The sequence below is a fragment of the Caloenas nicobarica genome, chromosome 3, assembly GCF_036013445.1.
Source record: "Caloenas nicobarica isolate bCalNic1 chromosome 3, bCalNic1.hap1, whole genome shotgun sequence".
In the NCBI taxonomy this organism is placed as follows: Eukaryota; Metazoa; Chordata; class Aves; order Columbiformes; family Columbidae; genus Caloenas; species Caloenas nicobarica.
In genome coordinates, this window is record NC_088247.1 from 78,517,800 (window position 1) to 78,540,835 (window position 23,036).

At 37.5% G+C, this 23,036-nt stretch overlaps 1 protein-coding gene across 5 annotated transcripts in view; it reads right to left on the bottom strand.

Annotated features, from left to right (window-relative positions):
• SIPA1L2 (signal induced proliferation associated 1 like 2) overlaps positions 1-23,036 on the bottom strand; it is a 147,595-nt gene that overhangs the window by 45,073 nt on the left and 79,486 nt on the right. For all 5 annotated transcript variants that reach the window (XM_065631457.1, XM_065631461.1, XM_065631459.1 and 2 more), the window contains exons 7-10: positions 20,642-20,745; positions 10,412-10,569; positions 8,305-8,881; positions 4,570-4,844 (exon numbers count right to left, since the gene is read on the bottom strand). In XM_065631457.1, the coding sequence (XP_065487529.1) occupies positions 4,570-4,844; positions 8,305-8,881; positions 10,412-10,569; positions 20,642-20,745 (1,114 nt within the window). The remainder of the gene's footprint in view (positions 1-4,569; positions 4,845-8,304; positions 8,882-10,411; positions 10,570-20,641; positions 20,746-23,036) is intronic.

The window sequence follows — 23,036 nt, forward strand, 5'->3', positions numbered from 1 at the left end:
TTTTTAATATATAAGGCTATTTGAAATAAGACAGGCACATAAGTTTCAATGCAGTAAGATTCTAGCAGAATCTACAGTTTAAAATGGATTTGGAAGTACCTGAACACCTTGATTGGATTTGACTGGTGTGTGTGTGTATATATATATATATAAAATAAAGTGTCCTTCTGCGTTACTGTGACATCACCAGTGAAAGCAAATTAGAATGAACATCATTATTCTCCTGTTCAAATGTGTACGATTCTAGTTACTGCACTGCAGTACTAGGTAATATTGACAACAACAGGAGAACAAATCAATAATTCTGAAGGGAAAGATATAGCATAGAAACAAATGACACAAGGATACTTATTCAGATCTGAATAGACTGACCAGCATGTTTGTTCTAAGACTGCTTTGCAATTTACATAATTTATGTATTAAATAGCAATTTCTTCTTTCTATCCAAATATCAGCCTGGTGCCATGCAAATAATTATGATTTCTCAATTTTGCATGATTATTCCATGATTTCTTTTGCATATACTGCTATCAAGACTATAAGCAGGAAGATCTAGCTTAAGTAATGGAATGCACCTATTGAGCAGAATTTTCCTCTTTCATTTCCTGATCGCTCTGTAACATTCCTTTGTAAGCACCTTCAACATTCCAAATAATTTATTTCCATGCTGAAATAAACTAATGCGAGATAGTTTGCAGAAAAAAAATAAATTCATTGCTAATAATTCATTGCTAACATTCTCAGTGTATGCCTACTTTCATTTCGTTGGTTTTCTTTTAATATATAAAAGGCTGATGGACTGAGGATTATCTGTGGGTAAGCTATCAGAGCAGAAAACAAACAAACAATCAAGTTAAGAGCTTGAACAAAGATCTCCACTTCAGCTGATATTTTTCCAAGGCACCGGGACTGCTTTGCAAGCACCCTTGCACACTTGAAACTCATTTTCTTTTGAAGGGTATGATTCCCAACACACTCTATTGCAGTCATGTCCCATCTGTGTAATCTCACTTCAGAACTTGATCCCAGCAAGGAACCAGAGCTAATAAGCAACCTAAAGAGAAAGTACTCATCGCTTGGTACTCCTAAAATCCATCAGACAGAGTTAAGCAGAAACTTCTCTTTCAAGCAGTGGAAATCAGCTGATTATCTCAGTAACAGAAAGACAGGCATTAATAAAATGATACATGCAGATTTTTCATAAAACTAGTAAATTTTGTGCTAAAATTATATTTAGAGTCTTGTAAATGCATGTAAATTTTTAACTCAACTGATTCTTGTAGAAACAAAGATGAAAGTATTTTTATATCTATGCACTGTCAACAAAAATCCAGTGGCTGAACTTGAAACCCCAGATTATGGCATTTAAAGTATTTATGCATGAACAGAAAATTTATTATAAACTGCCAGGATCTACCCCGGGAAATAACACTGAAATACAGGAAACAAAACCCCAACTGTCAGAAGATCATATGCTCTGTACAATGAGTCAAACTTTCAAGGTATTTATTTCAGCCTCCAAATCTACTGTTCTACATATGCGAGACAGAATGAAGTATCATTTCTTAAAAGAAAAGCTCTAAAACAGCTGGGAATCAAAGCAATAATTATTGGAGCATACATGTGAAGCTTTCTCCTGCTTTTGAACCACCATTCTTCTAGACACGTGCAGGATGTGGACCAAAGACTGGTGGAACTCCCAACTTTGAAGTAAATATCTGCACAGCTGTTTTGAGTGTTATTTGATAATTATTAGAGCTACTTGACAGTAAAGATGCTCTCTCCTGACGAGCAGGCACACCTGCCTTAATTGCTGCTCACAGATATATGTTGGAAATCACCCACAGAAACCTGATTCTATCCTATATAGCCATGCATGGTTTCTCCAAGGATAGTGACATTTCTTGTCAAAGGTGAAATGCATTCTAGTTCTCCAGATACTCTTGTTTTACATGCAAAACTACTGCCTCTCAATTTCTGGATAAACCTGATACCAGCGTACAAAAGAGACAAGAACATACTGGAGTCCAGCAAAGGGCTATAAAGATGATTAATGAATTGGAGCATCTGCAAACACCGCAAGAGTTTGGGAGGGCTGGAATGGTTCAGCCTGGGAAAGAGATGGCTCAGGTGGGATCTTATCAATGTGTATAAATACCTGACGGCGTGACTGGGAGAAAAGAAGAGAGAGTTAGACTCTTCAGAGTAGAACCCAGTGAAAGCACAGGAGGCAAGGTGCACAAATTGGAATATGGGAAACTCCATTTAAGCATAAGTAAAAACATTTGTTACTGTGAGCATGATCGAACACTGGAACGGAAGTTGTGGAGTCTCCATCCCTGGAGATATTCAAAAGCCAGTAGTCATGTCACTGAGCAATCTGCTCTAGCTGACCTTGCTTTGAGCAATGGGGTTAGACTCAACCACCTCCCGAGGTCCCTTCCAACCTCAACTATTCTCTGTTTCTGTGTTTCTGCAAGATAAGACATTGCAGACGGCTAAGACAAGCAATTGAGGAAGAGACAAGGAAATGGATTTGCACGAGTTTTAACTAGTAAGAAGCTGTGATAGACTATCTTCTTTTTCCAAATCTCTGGCAATTTATGCCTGTCTGCCTTCTCCTCATTCCCCCTCTCATTACTATATTTTACAAACAATGTCATAGGTCACATTTATCAACTGAAACTCTCAGTCTTGTCACCTTATATCTATATTGCTTTCTGTCTGCTCTGTTTAGATAATAAACACACTGAGAAAAGACAAGCTCAAAACTCTCTGGATATTGGATCCCTTTCAAGTCAGGCAATCAAAATCATTAATCACATTTTGGAGATATAAGGGGAAAAATCAGGAGCTTTCTGTTTCAGTGAGCAGCTGATATTTGAGAGAAAGAGGCATTAATGAAGACTTTTTTATACTAGAGAGCTGAGGCTTAAAAGAACTTAAAAATAAATGCTTTGGGGTTTTTCATATTTTAGAATAGAAACATAGTTTAAAAAAATAATTTTCCTTAGTAATTAGTCACATATTTTTCAAATGAAAAAAATTTATAAACAAGAACAGTTTTGCAGACTTGGTGGCACTCAGTTAAAACTCCTCCTACACACAGAGTGAGTGCCGTGCATCACACTGATTTGGGATTTTAACATTTTATTTCTAAAAATGTATCGAAGATATAAACAATTCATACAGTATGTTTTTTTTACCAGGGCCTATAAAATACACGTTTTTACCTTCAGTATAATAGGATCAGCTCATTAGGCTCATATTCTGTAAACAGCTTGGAAATGTATACCAAACAAGTCAGTGAAAATTCATATCCAGAAGCAGATGGTGAGAATAGCAAAGCTAAGCAAAGAGAGGCTTAATTGCAAATTCTATCCAACTAAGCAAAAAAAGTGGTACTCCATATTCACAGGCATTTTCTTCAGAAAGGAACCCAATGCTTCAACATGCAGGTTGAGGCAGGAGGGGGGAGGCACTTTTGTATCATTCATCAGCCCAATGACTACTTGGAGAATTGCCACCAATTAAACAGTATTCGTGTACAGTTGGCACCAACCTCACAGTGCTGCATGCTACGTAAAATTTTATGGCTTGTTGTGTTGCCAAAAGCAACACATCTAATGTTTTTTCTGTTAAATTAAAAATCAACAAGAGATTTAAAGTTGGCCTTCTACAAGAAGACAAGTAATTCAATTTACTGTGGTACAGTTCTCATTTAGAACGAGGCAAATTAACAGTACCTAGACAAGATATGTGAGAAATAAAATATAACATTTCTAATTTTCCCTACTCCTCCTCTACCTCATAACATTCAAAAATGAGAAGAGGAAAAATATTTTTGTCACCCCAAAATGAACACCAATGAAAGAAAATTGCATTTCATCCCTGAAAACGATGTATAGTCGCTATAATAATCCTTTGTCTTTTCCTCAATGTGTGAGCATTTATTTCATGTTGTAGCAAGATTTCTTTGCTTTAACTGATGCTTTCATTGATGTAATTCACTACTTAGTATCACTAAATTAGATATCTGTAGAAAGTGAAAAGGACTCTAAGACTTGATACTGTATACGTCCAGAATCCAGTATTTCGCTACTTTTGTTAAAATTTCAACATAAGAAAAAATAAACCAAAGCTTTTTCAATTGTCAGGAGTCAGAGAAATGCCAAAAGACAGATACAGTGTTTTTCAGAGAAGGATTTCCAATTTTCAGATTTAGTAATAAAATATAAGATCCTCCTGTGGAAGAAAAGACGTCACATCAGCTTTCATAAGAGCTCAGTCAGGATGCACTAAAGTTTACTTTCTTACAGGATCCCATTTTATAATCTCTTAGAAGCCAACAGGGGTTTTGAGGAAAAGATTGCTGTAAGAGCCTCAATGATATTATCACCAAACATGAGAGACAACATCCATTTCCTGAGGGCCTTCAATAAAAGTTATCATTTAAGCAGTAGCAGAGAGAAAAGACAAAAACCAACCAAACAAAACAACAACAAACCACACACAAACCCACAAACAAACAAACGTACAAATGTCACATCGAGAATTGTTGCTCGTTACCTTCTGGGTGCTCCATCCTCATGTGGTTGAATAATCACCACTTTTACTGTCACTGATGTACGTAACAGGTCGATCATTTGTTCATGAGTCAAAGTTGCCACAGCCACTTTACATATCTCAACCAGGCGGCTCCCTTGCCGCAGTCCCGCCTTCCATGCGAAACCAAAGGGCTCCACATCTGCCACTATCCCTTCAAAGTTCACGTGGAATCCAAGTTGGCCCAAGCCATTCCTCCGAAGGGTCATTTCTGTGGTTTCACATCCTCTGGTCACTATCTAAAGAAGTATCAAGATTGTTAAGCTATTGTCAGGACACTCACTTCTTTAGACACACAAACAGATCTGTTTTCAAACACTATAAAGCCATGTGTGGCTTCACACTGCATTTCTTTAATATACTAACAAATATTTTCACATTTGTGGTTGAATGGAGGCTCTTGCACAGAACAAAATGAACAGAACGTTTCACAATGCTAAAAATCTTACATCCCCAGAGGAAGCGGCTGACCCATCTCAAGTTCCTTCCCCTTTGTCCAGCATTAGCACAATACCATTTATATCTTATTAATTAAGGACTAATCTTCACTAAATTGTGAAACACTGAAGAAAGATCTCACAAGGATCTGATAGAGTACTCTGAGAATCACTGCCTGGCAAATTTAGGCTACTTAAACTGCAGCACTTTGACTTCGTAAACCTTCCAGTTATTTCTGAAGATGTAGGATTCCAAGTTAAAATGTGAATGTCATTCTTGAGATGTCCAAAACGTACTCTGGCGGTTTTGTATACAAGACCATGTTCTGGGTCTTCCTATCAAAAAAAGCAGCTATTTCCTCAGCTCTGAGTTTTTGTTACCCTTTAGAAGCTTTCCATTTTAAACAGAACTTTCTGTTTATAACTGTGCATATAGTATTAGAGCTATACAGCATGCAGAAAGCACTAAGCTTTAACTCTTTTTTTTCTAGCTCTGAGGTTCACCTTCAGTCATAACTAATTTTCAACAAGACTTTCATAATTTATGAACTAGAAAAGTGAAAATGAAAATTTCAGCTCTTCATTCATTTCCCTACACTTCTGTCACAAATCTCCAAAATCCATAAAGTATTTAGTTATGCAGTGAAAAGAAGAACATGCTATTAAGAGTCAAGAGCCCAGCTGAGGGATGAAATTTTATCCTTATGAAACTACACAATAGTATTTGGGGGAGGGGGGGGGGCGGGCAGACACCTCTTTATTATTATGTCACAACTACAGAATACTGCAGAATGAATGCACCAGACAAAGTATATGGATTTCCCCAACTCAGAGCACTCAAAATCTATTCTTCAAGTTAATTAAATATTCAAAGGTTAAAAGAGATGGAAGATAAACATTCCTGCCAAAGATTCATCTATTCCCAGTGTAAAGGATTCCAGGAGATCAAGTCCTCCGCAAGTATATCCCCTAAAAGGTGACACTGCATGATACATAGTAGTGTCACATAAAACATAGTGCTGCTCCACTTAGAACAGGCCATTCTGCTTCCTTGGGTGCCTTTTCATGAACACGTGCCTGCGCATGAACAAAGAGCCAGCTCCTCTGAAAGCACAGAGGAAGAGACAGGGATCCTTTAAGTCCCATGAAGAAGGTGAAGAGTTTTCTTAGTACACAGGCCTAAGGAAATTTAGTCTAATCAGATTCTTTTCTAAAGATCCATTCTGGGTTTTTGTTTAATCTTATACCACTCTGCTATTCTCTTTTATCCTAAAGCTCAGAACCATGGCTTCTTTTCTGCCTTTAAACACAGCCCACCAAGTTAATCTATAGTTTGCTCTTTTTTTCAGTCCTTAATTGATTCTTTCAGTTCAAACTGAGACTCAGCTTTTCACATCTTTGCTTTATTTGAATATTCGCACAGGTTTCCTATTCACCTGCATGATTTAAACTCAGGCAATAAAACGTAGTTATTTATTTTATAATCTCATTTAGTAACAGTAGCATTTTACACACTGGTTTTAAAAAATTCTTTTACCAGTGCCTGAAAAGAGTTAATCATTTGGTCCCTGAAGTTTGATATTATGTCATAGTTTGAGCTCTCATCTTTAGCATCTGCTGGCAAATGTGGTTGTTGACCTTATCTGTGTTCTGAGTCACTTTAAAGGTTTTTAAAGGATCCATATGAAGTGCAGAATCAGAGTTTTAAATACTTTTTAGTGGTTGTAATGGTCAATCTGAGCTTCTGTATCAAAATGTATATAAAGACTGTTTAGAAAGCATTTAACATCATAAACCAACTAAGAAATAATATGAATATGCAGCTTTTAAAAGAAAAGAAGCAGCAGGGAAAAGCTAAGAAACGAGGATGAAAAAATTTTAAAACAGGTAATTCTTTTAAGCAATATGAAAGTTGCATAGGTGGTAGTAAAAGAGAGAAGACAGAGTTCATTGGAACAGACACTTGAAACTAATATTTGGCTTAACTTGGCAGTAACTGATGCTAAATTTGAGGCTTAAAGCCAATTTGTTACTATTTAACCCAAAATTTGACCATAAAAAAGAGGAAGTATTCAAGTAAATATAGATAACCATTTAATTTTGCATTTTTAATTACTGAATTTTAAAGCTCTATCCTCAGCAACTGGGATATTTCCATGAAAAACGGCAAAAGAAATTGTTGTCACTGATGACAGCACAAGTTTTCACTAGAACTTTGAATCTTGTCTTCCATCTGTGTTAAGCAATTTATATTGTTAATTTAGCAATACTTAATAGGAGTGAACTACAGGCACACTGTTTTTCAGAAGGGAAATATCTGTGTAAAGAAGGTGAAACTGAAGACTTCAATGAAGAGGGTAACAGTGGCAAGAAGATTTTAAAGACATTCATCTATTGAAAAATTAATTGCACTTTGGAAGAGAAAGGTAATTATTTAGAGCATGATACTCAGCAATGCTAAATGTGACTGCAGAACTAGAGAGCCCCTAAAACATCAGCCACAATCCAACTGTTCCAGTGTGAAAATGGTAAGCATAAAAATTTTTTTTCAGTACAGGGCTTTCTAATATAAAGAAAACTGAGACCATATAGATCACTTAAATTATAATCAAAGGGTGAAGTATAAGCACATGAGGTAGATGCATCAGCACTTTTACCTTGGAGTTCATGTCAGTTCATTTGTATTGACTGAAATAGTTACATTATAGTTGTGCTAACAGGGTCAAGTGTCTGAAAAACTTTATCCGGTCAGCTGTAAAAACTGGCCTTAATGGGTCTAGTTTTCTTTACTCCCTGCAGTTACTCAGTATAGAGGAACAAATCAGCAGAACTTACACTTACATAAATTTTATAACAACCTATGTGAATATTAGCAGAAAAGTCAAAGAGAGTATATTTTACACATTAAGAGTCTGTATATTTTTACATAAAGGTATATTTCTACCTACAAAGGTGTTATTTGAGAACAGGCTATGGCACGAGAAGACAAAAGCTTAGCCTTTCAATCCTTATTTCAACACCAAAACCACCCATGGTCTTGGGCAAGTCTATTAGATTATTGATATCACATTCCTCGTCACTGAAAATGGGTTGATAATGCTTATCTCATATGCTGTTATGAGGATTGTTTGTAATGCTCTCTGAATACTGAAAACACTCCTGAAGTATAAAAATAGGACATTTTTAATTATATCTCAAAGGAGATGTAGACAAGTAACTCTTCGTTAAAAAATTGGAATTCCAATTTAGAAACTGTACTCACTTCAAGTCTTTGAACAATTTCTCTGATGTCTTCAGTACAATTATCTGCTGCAGACAGAAGAATACATTCTCCTCTTTCATAAAATATTTTTATGCTCATTAAGCCAGACGTCCACCCAATAACATCTCTGCAGGAGCAGTTAAACACAACGTTTTTTGATTCCTTTTCAATCAACATGATAAACTCATTGGAGACTCCAAGGAGACACTCGATGTCAGCAGACTGGCCAAAATCTCGTGCAATCACATTCCACATAATTGCTCCAACACTGAACAGATGTGCATCTTTCCTTGGTTTCACTTTTTCCTTTTTTTTTGCCCCTAAAGTAATAAAGCTAAACTTTGCTGAAGTATCCACTGTAGCTGTGGTAACAAAATTTTCTGCCAGATCTTTCAAGTATTCTTGACGTGTCCTCGTGGCCATGGCTCGAAATTTTTCCGACTTATGTGCTGCATTTTCAGCATTAATAACTTTGGCTAAAAGGAAGTCCCTAAAGACTGCTGATTTGGGGAAAGTTACCCCTTTGGGAATGGGTGGACCAAATGGAGGTACATCTTTTGATCGTGAAACACCAACACTGGAAACAGGAAGAAAAAAAAAATAAAGTGGTTAATTCCTGAACAAAAGATCAGATGATAAGCAGAACCGTGATTTGTGCAGTCCATTTACACAGTTGGGTTTAGGCTTGACATGTCAATTTTCAGATATTTTAGAAAAATCAAAGAAAACTGACTGGATTGCCTGATTTAAAATGGCTTTTTTTATTTTAAACATATAAAAGACATTATGGGTGTATCTTACTAACACAAAAAATATCAAGGATGACGTCTTAGGGTTTCACTATCTCCTTTCTTTAACTGAATAAATATAAAAATGCTTTGTGAGACAAATGAGAAGTATTTTAAATTTCTTTTCTATCAGTTTCAGCTGTCACTCAGTTGCATGATCTTGAAACTAAAAAAAATATATAAATAGAAACAGAATTTATTTTAATCCTCAGACATTTTGTTACAATGAAGTGTGAAGAAAAAGTATCAGTGTCAAATGTGTCTATAATGGGAGCATTCTGCACCTGTTTAAGTTGCCTACTCTATGTTCATAAAGTCTCAAAATACCTGAAATTCTTCATATGGACAGTTTACAGCAAGATGTAAAAGAAATAGGAACATTTTCTCATTGATATAATGATACCTACAATTTATATCTACATAATATATTTCAACTGAAAAAGGATTTCAAAATACTGTGCAAGCTACATACAACTGCTACTAGCTTGACCGAAATGCAGTCACATTTGGGATGACAGACAGACATCACCGAGTAATGTGAAAAAAAAAATTAACTTATAAAATGCCATGTATTATTAAACACAAACGAGCTACTGAAACAAAATCTAAAGTTCTAAAAGATAGCTTAAAGTTCTACAAGACAGCTGAAAGACAATATGATTTGACCTCACGATGTAGTGTAATTTAATTATAAACAAGGAATAAATAACATTCATACATGCTAAATCTGCACTTTTATGCTTCAAGGCCATATCAGTATTTGCACAATTCCTAGTTCAGTTCAGAACTATGCTTCCACCCTGGTTACCTTGCTAGAATTCATGATGCAGTAACTTAAACGTGAGTATTAAGGTCATCTGGAATTTGAGGTGTTTTTGTTCTCCCCAAAAGTCTTAATCCCTGTTCTTAAAGACCATGACTCATCCCGACATCATATTGTCATACTCAGGGATTTATACAAGTTAATAGCCTTCTAAAATACTTTATTTTAAATCACTTGCTTTGAAAATGTTCGATACCAATTCTAAATTAATTTCTATTGCTATGTCTGCAAATCTTATTTTCAGTAACCTGTTATATCCCTATTTGGTGCCCATAAATCAGCACCACAGAGCTTTGCATATACCCCTTTCATCTACAAACTGTGCTCCATAACTCTAGATGTGTGCAAGGGAGACACTGGCTTTTCATACTCACAGAAAATGTAACAGAATTTCTAGAATTGTATACATAGCATCTCTAGGAAATATAAACCCGGTAGAAGAGGCAGTTCAACTGTAGTCTTAACAACAAACTTAAATAGTTAAGGCTCTACTCACCTATAGCACACATTTTCAGTGCAAGGATTATGCACTTTGACTATGACAAACACATGTTGAAAGTGGGAACGAATATTTTTTGGAGTAAAAGGAAGTGCTCCTGGCTCTTGGAAGACAATGGTAACTATGTCATTTCCTATATGCCTTTTCCTTAGCAGCTAGACAAGAAACATGCATTGAAAAATTAGTTATTAAAAAATAATCACAGTTTCTTCATTTTAGTAAAAAAAATAAAAGAAGCTTAATTTTTCAAAAATAACTTTTAATTAATCATATCCTGGACACCTACAAATAAAGGATATTGGACTGGACTGCAAAAATATAGGGAAAGGAAAATCGGCTAAGTTCAAAAAAATACTAGAGAGTTCTCTTGCATACCCACACTAGTTCTGTATAGTTTCTGCTCATTTATCTTTTATTCTATGACAAAAAATATATTTCTCTTACTTCAGTGCATCACTTCAGTAACAAAAAAATGTTATATCACTTGACATTTCTCACTGTCCAGAGAACTGTACATCTGTTCTCTCTTTACAGTGTAATATTTGTCTCTATATGAAAAATATAATATTGTTTTCTTTCCCAATAAACCTTCCTTTTCCATATTGCATTTTTATTAAACATTGTCCACAATATTGTGCTCTTAATTTTTTTTAATAGATTATCATGAATACTCATGACAAATTTTAACAACAGAGTTGTTAACAGCTGGGACAGAATACTCATGGAGAAACAAGAGCTATTAGAAACTCATTAATTAAAAACTTTTAATTGGTAGCTTTTATCATCAAAATATATTTAAGGAATAATTTAAAGAACTGATTCATTGTTACAGGCTAAAACTTCATAAAAACTACAAAACATGTCCAGCAAAAAGGGACCACTTCTTTCAAAAAAAACCCTAACAAAACAACACAGTAACACGATGACCATTTTCCTCACAGAAGTATATAGTACCTCTCAAATTGTTTACGTTATTATCTTAAATACCTTTGCTTATGAAACATCCATGTATATCACCACCAGATGGAAAAAACGAGATTAGCATGTGCTACATTTTAAGTATTCACCTAAGGTCTGCCAAAGACCTCGCATTGTCAACTAATCGCGTACTGACACTTAAAGCTTAACCTTAGCTCATGTGTAACTAAAAACAATACAAGAATAAATTTATTTGAAAACTTTCTGAAAGAACAAGTAAAATTTTCTCTATTGAGCTAATTTTACAGAACATAATCCTTATAAAAGAGTGTTTGCTTATATTTTCTCAGTTCCAATGAAAGTTAGGATTTCAGCTACCAATAAAAAAAGCAAAGCTGCACATGCTAAAGCCTAAGACCTGCAAGTATGTTTTATTGTATCTCCTAAAATAAGACAAGGGATGGTATTCTAAAGATAGTAAGAAGGGCCAAAGCCACAATTTTAAAGCTCTCACTGTATCACAGAATCACAGAATCACAGAATGTTAGGGATTGGAAGGGACCTCAAAAGATCATCTAGTCCAATCCCCCTGCCAGAGCAGGAAAACTTAGGTGAGGTTACACAGGAAGGCGTCCAGACGGGTTTTGAATGTCTCCAGAGAAGGAGAATCCACAACCCCCCTGGGCAGCCTGTTCCAGTGTTCTGTCACCCTCACTGAGAAGAAGTTTCTTCTCACATTTAAGTGGAACCTCTTGTGTTCCAGCTTGGACCCATTACCCCTTGTCTTACTGTTGGTTGTCACCGAGAAGAGCCTAGCTCCATCCTCGTGACACCCACCCTTTATATATTTATAAACATTAATGAGGTCACCCCTCAGTCTCCTCTTCTCCAAGCTAAAGAGACCCAGCTCCCTCAGCCTTTCCTCATAAGGGAGATGCTCCACTCCCTTAATCATCTTTGTGGCCCTGCGCTGGACTCTCTCCAGCAGTTCCCTGTCCTTCTTGAACTGAGGGGCCCAGAACTGGACACAATATTCCAGATGAGGTCTCACCAGGGCAGAGTAGAGGGGAAGGAGAACCTCTCTGGACCTACTAACCACCCCCCTTCTAATACACCCCAGGATGCCATTGGCCTTCTTGGCCACAAGGGCACAGTGCTGGCTCATGGTCATCCTGCTGTCCACCAGGACCCCCAGGTCTCTTTCCCCTACACTGCTCTCTAATAGGTCATTCCCCAACCTGTACTGGAACCTGGGGTTGTTCCTGCCCAGATGCAAGACTCTACATTTCCCCTTGTTATATTTCATTAAATTTTTCCCTGCCCAACTCTCTAGCCTGTCCAGGTCTCGCTGGATGGCAGCACAGCCCTCTGGCGTGTCAGCCACTCCTCCCAGCTTGGTGTCATCAGCAAACTTGCTGATAGTACACTCAATTCCCTCATCCAAGTCATTGATGAATATATTGAACAGTATTGGTCCCAGAACTGACCCTTGAGGCACTCCACTAGATACAGGCCTCCAACCAGACTCCGCCCCATTGATCACAACTCTCTGGCTTCTCTCCTTCAGCCAGTTTGCAGTCCACCTCACTACCCGATCATCCAGTCCACTCTTCCTCAGTTTTGCCGTGAGGATGCTGTGGGAGACGGTGTCAAATGCTTTGCTGAAGTCAAGGTAGACCACATCCACTGCTCTGCCATCGTCAATCCACCTTGTTACGTCTTCATAAAAGGCTATGAGGTTGGTCAAACACGACTTCCCCTTGGTGAAGCCATGTTGACTGTCCCTGATGACCCTCTTATCCTTGATATGTCTTAAGATGGCACCAAGGATAAGGTGTTCCATCACTTTCCCAGGGATGGAGGTGAGGCTGACCGGTCTATAGTTGCCCGGGTCCTCCTTCTTGCCCTTTTTGAAGACCGGAGTGATATTTGCTTTCCTCCAGTCCTCAGGCACCTCTCCCGTTTCCCAAGACTTGGCAAAGATGATGGAGAGCGGTCCAGCAATGACTTCAGCCAGCTCCCTCAGCACCCTCGGGTGCATCCCATCTGGACCCATGGATTTATGGATGTCCAGATTGCTTAATTGCTCCCTAACCCAGTCCTCATCAACTGAGGCAGACTCCTCCATTGCCCTGCCTTCCTCTGGGGCCTCAGGGGTACGGGGCTCCTCAGGACAGCCTCCGGCAGAGTAGACAGAGACAAAGAAGGCATTCAGTAATTCTGCCTTCTCTGTATCTTCTGTCACCAGGGCACCCACCCCATTCATCAGTGGGCCTACATTGCCTCTGGTGTTAGTTTTATCTGCCATGTATTTGAAGAACCTCTTCCTGTTGTCCTTGACCCCTCTCGCCAGGTTTAACTCTAAGGAGGCCTTAGCTTTCCTAGTTGCCTCCCTACATCCTCTGACAACAGCCTTATATTCTTCCCAAGTGGCCAGCCCCTCCTTCCATGATTTGTAAACCCTCCTCTTCCACTTGAGTTTGCCCAGCAGTTCCCTGTTTAACCACGCAGGTCTCCTGGCTCCCTTCCTTGACTTCCTGCGCGTCGGGATGCACTGATCTTGAGCTTGGTAGAAGCAGTCCCTGAAAGTTAACCAACTATCTTGGGCGCCTTTACCCTCAAGCAGCCTTGCCCACGGGATTTCCTCCAGCAACTGTTTGAAAAGGCCAAAGTCGGCCCTGCTGAAGTCCAGGGTTGCAATTCTGCTCGGTATTCTGCTCCCACCACAGGAGATTCTGAACTCCACCATCTCATGGTCACTGCAACCAAGGCAGCCCCCCACCTTTACTGCTTCGACCAGACCCTCCTTGTTAGCAAGGATGAGATCCAGCAGCGCACCTCTTCTAGTCGGCTCCTCCACCATTTGCATCAGAAAGTTATCGTCAATGCACTGGAGGAATCTCCTAGACTGAGGCTGGCTGGCTGAGTAGTCCTTCCAGCAAACATCAGGGTAGTTAAAATCCCCCATAACAACCAGAGCCTGTGACTGTGAGGCCACGCTCAGCTGCCTGTAGAAGGCCTCATCAACTTCCTCACCCTGATCTGGTGGTCTGTAATAGACTCCCACAACAGTGTCACCCCTGCCAGCCTGCCCCTTAATTCTCACCCACAGACTCTCAACTTGCTCCTCAACCGCACCTGGACAGTACTCTATACATTGCAGTTGCTCTCTCACATAAAGAGCAACTCCACCACCACGCTTGGCTGGCCTGTCTTTCCTGAAAAGGGCATAGCCATCCATGACCACATTCCAGTCATGTGCGCTGTCCCACCATGTCTCTGTAATTGCCACCAGATCATAATCTCCTGACCAAACGCAGGTTTCTAACTCCTCCTGCTTATTCCCCATGCTGCGCGCATTGGTGTACAGGCACTTCAGGGAGCGAGCCGAGTACACCGATTTCACCCTAGGGGCCTGGGGGGCCTCCCGGTCTTTATTGATTCCAGTGTGCTGCCCCACTGATGCAAGCCCAGCTACAACCCCATCCCCCTTCAAATCTAGTTTAAAGCCCTGCAAATGAGCCCTGCTAATTCATGTCCCAGCATCTTTTTACCCCTGTGCGATAAACCTTTCCCACATATCACTGACCGGACTGGTGTCTTATAAAACCAGCCGTTATCAAAGAACCCAAAGCCCTGCCTGTAGCACCAGTCCCGAAGCCAATCATTTACGGACTCAATTTTTCTATTCCGTCCCACATCATCATCCGAAAATGGAAGGAGGGAAGAGAAGATAACTTGAGCCCCAGACTCTTTCACCATTTGTCCCAAGGCCCTGAAGTCTCTCTTCATTCCCCTCAGACTACGGGATGCCGCTTCCTCCCCATCTGTCTGAAAGATCAGTAGGGGGTAATAGTCCGTTGGGCGCACCAGTTTGGGGAGGGCTCTGGCGATGTCCCTGATCCGAGCTCCAGGTAGGCTACAAACTTCCCGATGCTGAGGGTCAGCTCTGCATATCGGGCCCTCCGTCCCTCTCAGAAGGGAATTGCCTACCACAATTACCCTTCTTTCTTTTTTATTGGAGGCAGTCTTGAGGCGTGGAGTCGATCGCCTCTTCCTATGTGAAGATATTTTAAACATAAACAAAATCCCAAATGCAGATTAAAGAAATAAGTCTTCCAATGAAACTTTAAAACAGCTATTAGAACAGAATATAATATTTGGTGTAAGTCACGTGGCTCTGTCAAATTTTCAGGTTTTTTGGACTAAAATAAAAGTAACTGGTTATTTAAGCAGTTTAAGATCCACATCCTGTTGCATACAAATTACACTGGCAGTACACTATGGGGAACTGATCACAGAACTGTGTCAGATATACTTTAATTTGCTGAGCTAGTGAACCATACAATTAGATCATAGTAGTGAAGCACAAGTTCATGTTTAGAGGTTATTATCATCTCCCAAGTCAGAATTTACAACGCAGTTAAATTTGTAAGAAACTCTCCAATTATGAGGCACAAGGTGATTCATTTCTGCCTTTGTTATATACCTAACTGCCCAATTACACTCTCTTGCTATAGTGATTCATGCCTATGCCTATACATATCCACAGAGCAAAATTACAAAAATTCAAAAGCGACATTCTGTTTAAAGCTATATTTCTTTCTCAAGATAGTCACTGTTTTCAAGAATATTTTCTCCTTTTGTAGAGCTCTTTAGGAGGTTCTGCTTGCCATTATAGGTTGCTTAGGCAAGAATAGCAGTGACATAACAGGGACGTTTTAGAAATGTTTGAACTTTACTAGCAAAATTAGTCTTTTCAAAATTACGGCAGTTCCCATAACAATCTACCAACTTCTGTGGAATTTTAATTGCCTAGTCAAACTGCGAAACAGAGTTCTCTACGAGCCACGAAAATAGGAAATAGAAAGTCAGGTCATCATTTTTAATAACCTTACCAAGCTTGCAGAGATCTTAGTGACTTCTTCAACATTTTAAAATAAAACCAGTGTAACACCGTTATAAATAACTGTCATGCATAAGTGGTCAGTGAACTTCAACACAATGCAAAGGCAAAGCACAGTCGGGGCTGTGCACAGCGTATCACAATGCAAAGAACTTGGAAAGGGGAGAGAAGTAAGGTGGAGAGATCTGGAAGATGGAAAGAAGTGCTCTGGATAGGATAAAGGAATAGGAAAATAAAGTGTTGAACAGACAAGAAGGAGGGAACACATACTTCCCTGGGAAATGTGAGATAAGGATAGCATACTGAAAATGAAAAAGGAATTGAAGGAAACTGGAACTAAGCAAAAAGATTTAAGAAACCCTTTTCTAGTTTCCATACTATAACCTAGATTTTCCTCCTAACTTTTATGTCCTAGTTTTTTTTCAGGTTCTCAGTTTCCCCTTCCTCTCCCATTTTGAGGTCTGCTCAGGTTTGGGGTCCTGGAGGGTGTTTTGGTTTTTTGGGGGGGTTTTTGTGTCTTTTTTTTTTTGTTTTAATCTGCCTTTCTAACATACTCCGAAGAGTCTCATGCCAATGCAGAACACAATAAGAACTCTCAATGGGGCGCACAGATTACAGAGGATTACTTAAAGTAAGGAGACAAATACGTTGAGATCATTCTAGTATCAGTCTAAATTGGCATGGTAGAATTTGAAAATGAACCCAATCAAGTACAATAGCCAGACAAAAGGAAATCAGTTAAGTTTCATGTAATAATACAAGACATGCAAAGGGGAGTTCACTAAGGAAAATATGTTAGAAAAGCAGAATTGATTAGATTAAAATTATTTGTACCAAACAAGAGTTACTATATTAATTTTGATATTTTAACTGCTTAATTCTTAATGTTCAGATATGCATCTCTGAAGAAAAGTACTGGCTTAAAACTTAGCATATTTACAGGTTATGCCCAGCCATAAAAATCTACCCACTTCTGTGGAATTTTAATTGTCTAGTCAAATTGCGAAACAACAAGGGATTCTTGTTGAAATAGAAATATTCTTCAATTAAATGATATGTTGAGACAAATGAGAAAAATCTTCAAACATATTTTAGTACATTTCTAAAACAAGTAGTTTCAAAAGATTTCTTTTCAATTTGTGTTCTTAACCAGTACAAAAACCAGAAACAAACGGCAAAAGATATTTCATCAGATCTTGTTAAAGGGAGTTTGGCATAACCACATCTTGTTATATCAACCATTTTGACAGTAGCTTAAATTCAACAAGTTTATTTCATTATTGCATATCTGTTTCATTTTTAAGTTTTCATTAAACCGAGTGAAAACTGACTATGTGAACTGGTTTGGATTAATCAGGTCTGATCATGTGTATACAAGCAGACTGCAAATGTGCAAACGGGAAACTTGCAAAGGAATGATCTGGAAAGGGGCATCACAAAGGTACAGTTTGAAGGGGAAAGCCTTGAACTATGATTTGAAGGCCAGTAAAGGTAAAGATACTGGCCACACCAGGGCTGGTAGTCTTTTCTGTCCTAGGGAAGGAGCAGCTGACTTGAAAGTTCCCAGCCTATGTTGCAGTCAAAGTGAAAATTACCTTGCTCTTTGGATCCCCTGCTGGCTCTAAAACTAGAGGGATGTCCTGATCAGGGACCGAGCAGGGCGTAGTTATGTCCTGGAAGAAGCAACAAACAATTCTTGGTGTGGCCTGTTTTTGGCTCACAGGTATTTGGAACACAAGCAATGCTCGGTGCTTGCTCATTGAAGACTGTGGTCCTAGATGATGACGAGTGACTCAGTACCTTGCCTGGTCGTTACCAAACAAGAGACATAGGGACAGGATGCAATAACTGCATTGCCAGTACATACACCATATGCTAGCAAAAAAACCTTCTTAAATGGGGGTCTTCATTTCTAACAGAAGCTAAAAGGAAGATTACCATGGCCCCTAACTTCCCCTTACTTGGGTACATAGAGTTAAGTGAGCCAAAGCCTGAAGAGAGAAAACACATTCATATTCCACAGCACCTGTAATTCTCTCTCTGTCTTGAGCACAACTAATGCAACTGCATCTGTGGTTTTCAGCATCTAAAATGTCTCAAGGAAAAAGACCTAATCAAATTTTATCCTAGCTTGTGAGAAATAGCACTGTTGATACATTTCACACTTCGGTATGTATTTTGGAACTGAATAGTAATAGAAAATTAAACAATGATTATAAATCCCTTTTACACATTAAGGCTGGCTAAATTCTGGTCATTTGGGTGCACTTGTCACATCTCATTAAGACAGTGTCCATGATTTGCAAATACTGCTAGATCCCAGCACCTAAAAAAAAAATAATGTGGTGGGTCTTCAACTAAGCATACTACTTGAACTTGGAAAACTGCCACATTATTTTGATCCCAAGAAAGCCATGAATAACAACATGGTGCTTCTACTACATATTGAACCTGTTAAAGTGACAATGATGACAGCTTACTAAAACACTGTGGAAAGGAGTGCTTGTTGCTGGGGAAAACCATGGAGTTCAAGTTGGAAGATTTTGCTATACACAAGTATCAGCACCTTGCTACAAAGACACATAAGGAAACAATAAGAATGAAAGGAAGGCACAGGAAGAAGTGAAGGACAGTAACATGGGGCAGCCGAGCAACGCAGCAGTGAAGCTGACAAACAGCAAACACAATTATGAAAATTAGTGGATCATGGCAAGAGGATATCCTGTTCTCACGAACAAGGGAAAGTCATGAAAGACAACAACAAAAGTGACAAATTCCAAGTAAGGCCATATTTACTGTCAGTGCCTGTAACTAGCTATGAAAATATTCATTTTTTCCTTTTAAGGCAAGCTCATTCAGTGTATTATATCTTCTTAATAGTGTACAATTTTTCCCTATTCACATTTTTCCAGTCAAAGTTTGATATGACTGATTACAGGCAGAACAACTACTAGTGTGTTTACTAAATTAATCCTGTATTGTAATAAGGTGTAAGAGAAAGTTTAGAGAAGTGGAGCAATCTCAAATCAGTGACGATGATCCCACACCTTGATTACTGGCTATTGGCACAGTTGAGTGTGCGATATAGCTGAACATTCTGTCTTCTGAAAGCCACACATTTTAAGATGTGAGTCATCTAAACATTCATATTATTCATACGGGGAAAAGTTTCTGTTCTGTTTTTCCTAATTTAGTTTCTTTAAACCACATCTAAATCCTAAGTTCAGTGGAGTACAATTTGCAGTTGTCTTAACTGTTCAATTGAAACAGTTCTTCAAACAGTTCAGAACATTAGGCACCAACTATTTAAAATACATAAATGCATTAAATATTTTCTTCTATTTTGATTTTCATTTATCATTTCTCAAGAATTTTAATGATTTTCTTTTATCTTTTTCCTTCTGCCTTGACACATCTCCTTTTCTTCCACAAGACCTATTGATAGGGTAGATATGAAAGACACAACTCACATGGTTCAACAATCAGTAACCAGCTTTTGTGTGCTGCTCAAAAAGAGAGATAACATCTTTATTTCATTAAAACTCTCCAAAATAACTGAAATCTTTATATCTTGCATGACAATGAGAGAATATTCTTAAAAGAACTAAATAAATCCAACACTTCTTTCTGCAGATCTAGAGAACTGCAGAGTAGTTGCATACAAAGTTACAAACTATCATCAGTCTGACCTACGAGCAATTCTACCGCCTTTTTTTTTTCCTGAGTGTTAATGTGGATATATTATACCAAATGTGCTTGTACTTTTTAATTCAGTTGCAAGAAATATCCAAGACAGGCAAGACAGAGCAACCTTACTGGTGCACTGCACACTTTGGATGCTGTGCTGGTTTTTAGCCATCCTTAATGCTTTAAAGATATTCTAAATTATTATATAAGCAAAGGGAATGCTCCAGAAATAAAATAAATTGTAGTTTTCTGTCTTCACAAGCAGACACCTTGAAAGACACAGTTAAGCATTTATTACTAAGCTGACACTTTAATAAACATTTCAAGATCTGTAATATAAGGATTAACCGGAATAGTTCTTAAAATCTTATCACATGCATATTTTAACCATAAGACTATTTTCATGCTTCACTCCGTTCAGCGTTTAAGATATACATAAGATGTAAATCCAGTCCAAACTGAAAATAACGCATTCACCACAGGCAACGTTGCCGTTTAATATAATAATATCATGAAATGAGAGAGAGAAATTCCTGAATTACATAATACAAAAATCATTTGAGATTTCCAGTGCCTTATAATATTTCAAGGAAAAAAACCCAAAACCGAGTCTTCATATAAAACAATTCTGTTTAAAAATCAGTATTACTTTTTAAAAAACCCTCCATGTCAAACATTTATAATGTAAAATTACAACGAAAAGTTAAAAACCGTACCTGTTGCCTGTTACTGGGCATGTATGGAAGCATTGTTGATACATGAAACATCAATTCATAATCTTTATAAGTAGTATAAAGGGAATGAGTTCCTGTTGAATCAGCTGAAAATGAATTTAATGACAAGAAGGTCAGTAAAATAAAACACTCACACTAACTTTTAGGACGCTACTCTCTTTATGCTATGATTTAAACCTACTACTGCTATTCAAAACTTTTTTCAATAGAACAAAAACAGTTTGCATCAGCTCAAGATCTACTCTGTAGTTTCATATTATGACATAGAAAGGTGTTGCAAGAAATTGCCCAAAGAGTTTGCCATCTATGAGGCCTAAATGATCTAATTTCTCATACATTGGCATTTCAAAAGAAAGAACAAGCACTTAGCTCCTTCAGTATAGTTTTATATGGTATATATATTCATTATTTGAGATGTTAATAAGGACAATTTACTAATCCCATACTTTACCAAAAATAAACTGATAATGCTACTTCAAATCTGACGTAAAAACACATACTGCCAATCAGACATTTAAAAAGCATAAAACATGTACATAATACATTGTAGTATAATGTCAAATAATTTTAATCAGGATTTTAAAGATTTAAAAAAAATTAAAATACATTTCATGATATGACAATATTTCTTTCTTTTACAGAGTCAGCATTTCAGAATGTTTACAGCAAATTAGATGACTACTCTGTACTAATAAATTATTCCTTTTTATTCACCCTCATTAATATATCTGGATCACTTAAGTACATACAATTAACTTAAAGCAAGAGGTTAGGAACATCCTATTGAGTCAAGACAACTGTCAAATTTTCTTATCTTTTCCCATGTTCACTCATTTTTTTATTTGATTTTACATTATCTACGCCAATAAACACTTTCCAGCACCCTCTTCCACACACTATTCAAGGTTTGGGGGTTTTGTTGTGTTTTAAATAGTAACTGTATTCCAAAAAGAAATTGATTCGCCATGTTAGTTCTCCAGTTAGAAGTATATAAACATACACTTAAGTGTAAAATTCAGTGACCATACTGTATCTGCTGCCCTAAATCTGAAAATATTTGTGTGTGTATAATTCTGAATACATTCACATTACAAATGGCTTCATCAGTTACATTTGCACAATAATGAAATTATCTTCATTTATTAATCTTGATGTAATATAAATTGCAGTTATGTAAGAAATTCGGAGCATAATTTCCACTGAAGTTTCTTACTTAAATGTTGCTAAAAACCCCTAACATTATTGCACTCCTCTATTTTAAAATATTTGTTGAAAATACAATTACTTTATAACATTTCCATGGCATTTTATTTTGAAGAGACGGAAGGAGGAAATCAGTTACATTGGGAAATACAAACATCTGCCTAAACTACACTGACCTCCGCAAACCTACTTAAATAAAGTCAAATTATCTCAAACACATACTACACAAAACAGTTGTGTAGTACTTACTTTAACTACTTATTTTAACTACTTATTACAGAAAGACAGATTATTTACTCTTAAATCAATGCTTTCCTAATACAACATCCTACTTAGTTGAATACTTCTGATTTAGCAACTTGACTTCAGGAATGAGCTAGCAAGTTCTTCTTCTGAGATTTAGTCCCTTGCATTGAGCAAGCTGAAAACTTCTAACTCAATAGATGCTTTATTGAACACCTAATAAGGATCACTATGATGAAATTTACATAACAATTGCTACTACAAACATTAATCTGCTGACAATTTTAGTGAAAAAAATATCTGGGTTGACATTTTTTGCACCTTTCTAAACATCAGTTCTATTTCGCAAATTTCAAGCAAAATTGGCCAAACTAAGTTATGAAACATTTCTGCTCTTTTGCAGAAAAGCACCTTTTATCAAATGGAAGCGAAACAGCACTATTCCCCTGTAGATAAAAAATTGCAATGTTTCCTTAATTTCTGTCACCTTCATTTCTCTCTTTACAGGTATAAGGAAGTTAAATGTAAACATAATCCAATTTATCCATAATCCAAATCCATAACTAAAGTCTGAACATTATACATGAGAATATTAATGTTCCAATAATAATATTTTAATTCCTCATTTCTAATCGATAGATACGCTTTAAAACATGTACTAGACAAATTATGCAGAGTCGAATTGGTAACATTTCCTCTAATATTCTTATTTCTTGATCTTGTGAATATGAACAGCATGTGGAATATATTAACTACAAACTCTTTTCTGCCCTTCTTTAGTGTGCTTTAACAGCATGCCATTCTGAATCACAAGATCGCACAGCATCAGTGCTTTCTCTGTTTCTCACATTGCCCGTCATCCCACCCTGGGAAGCATGCTGGGGAGGGACAAGAGCTTGGGGGGACACAGGTGAGATCTCGAATTGACCCC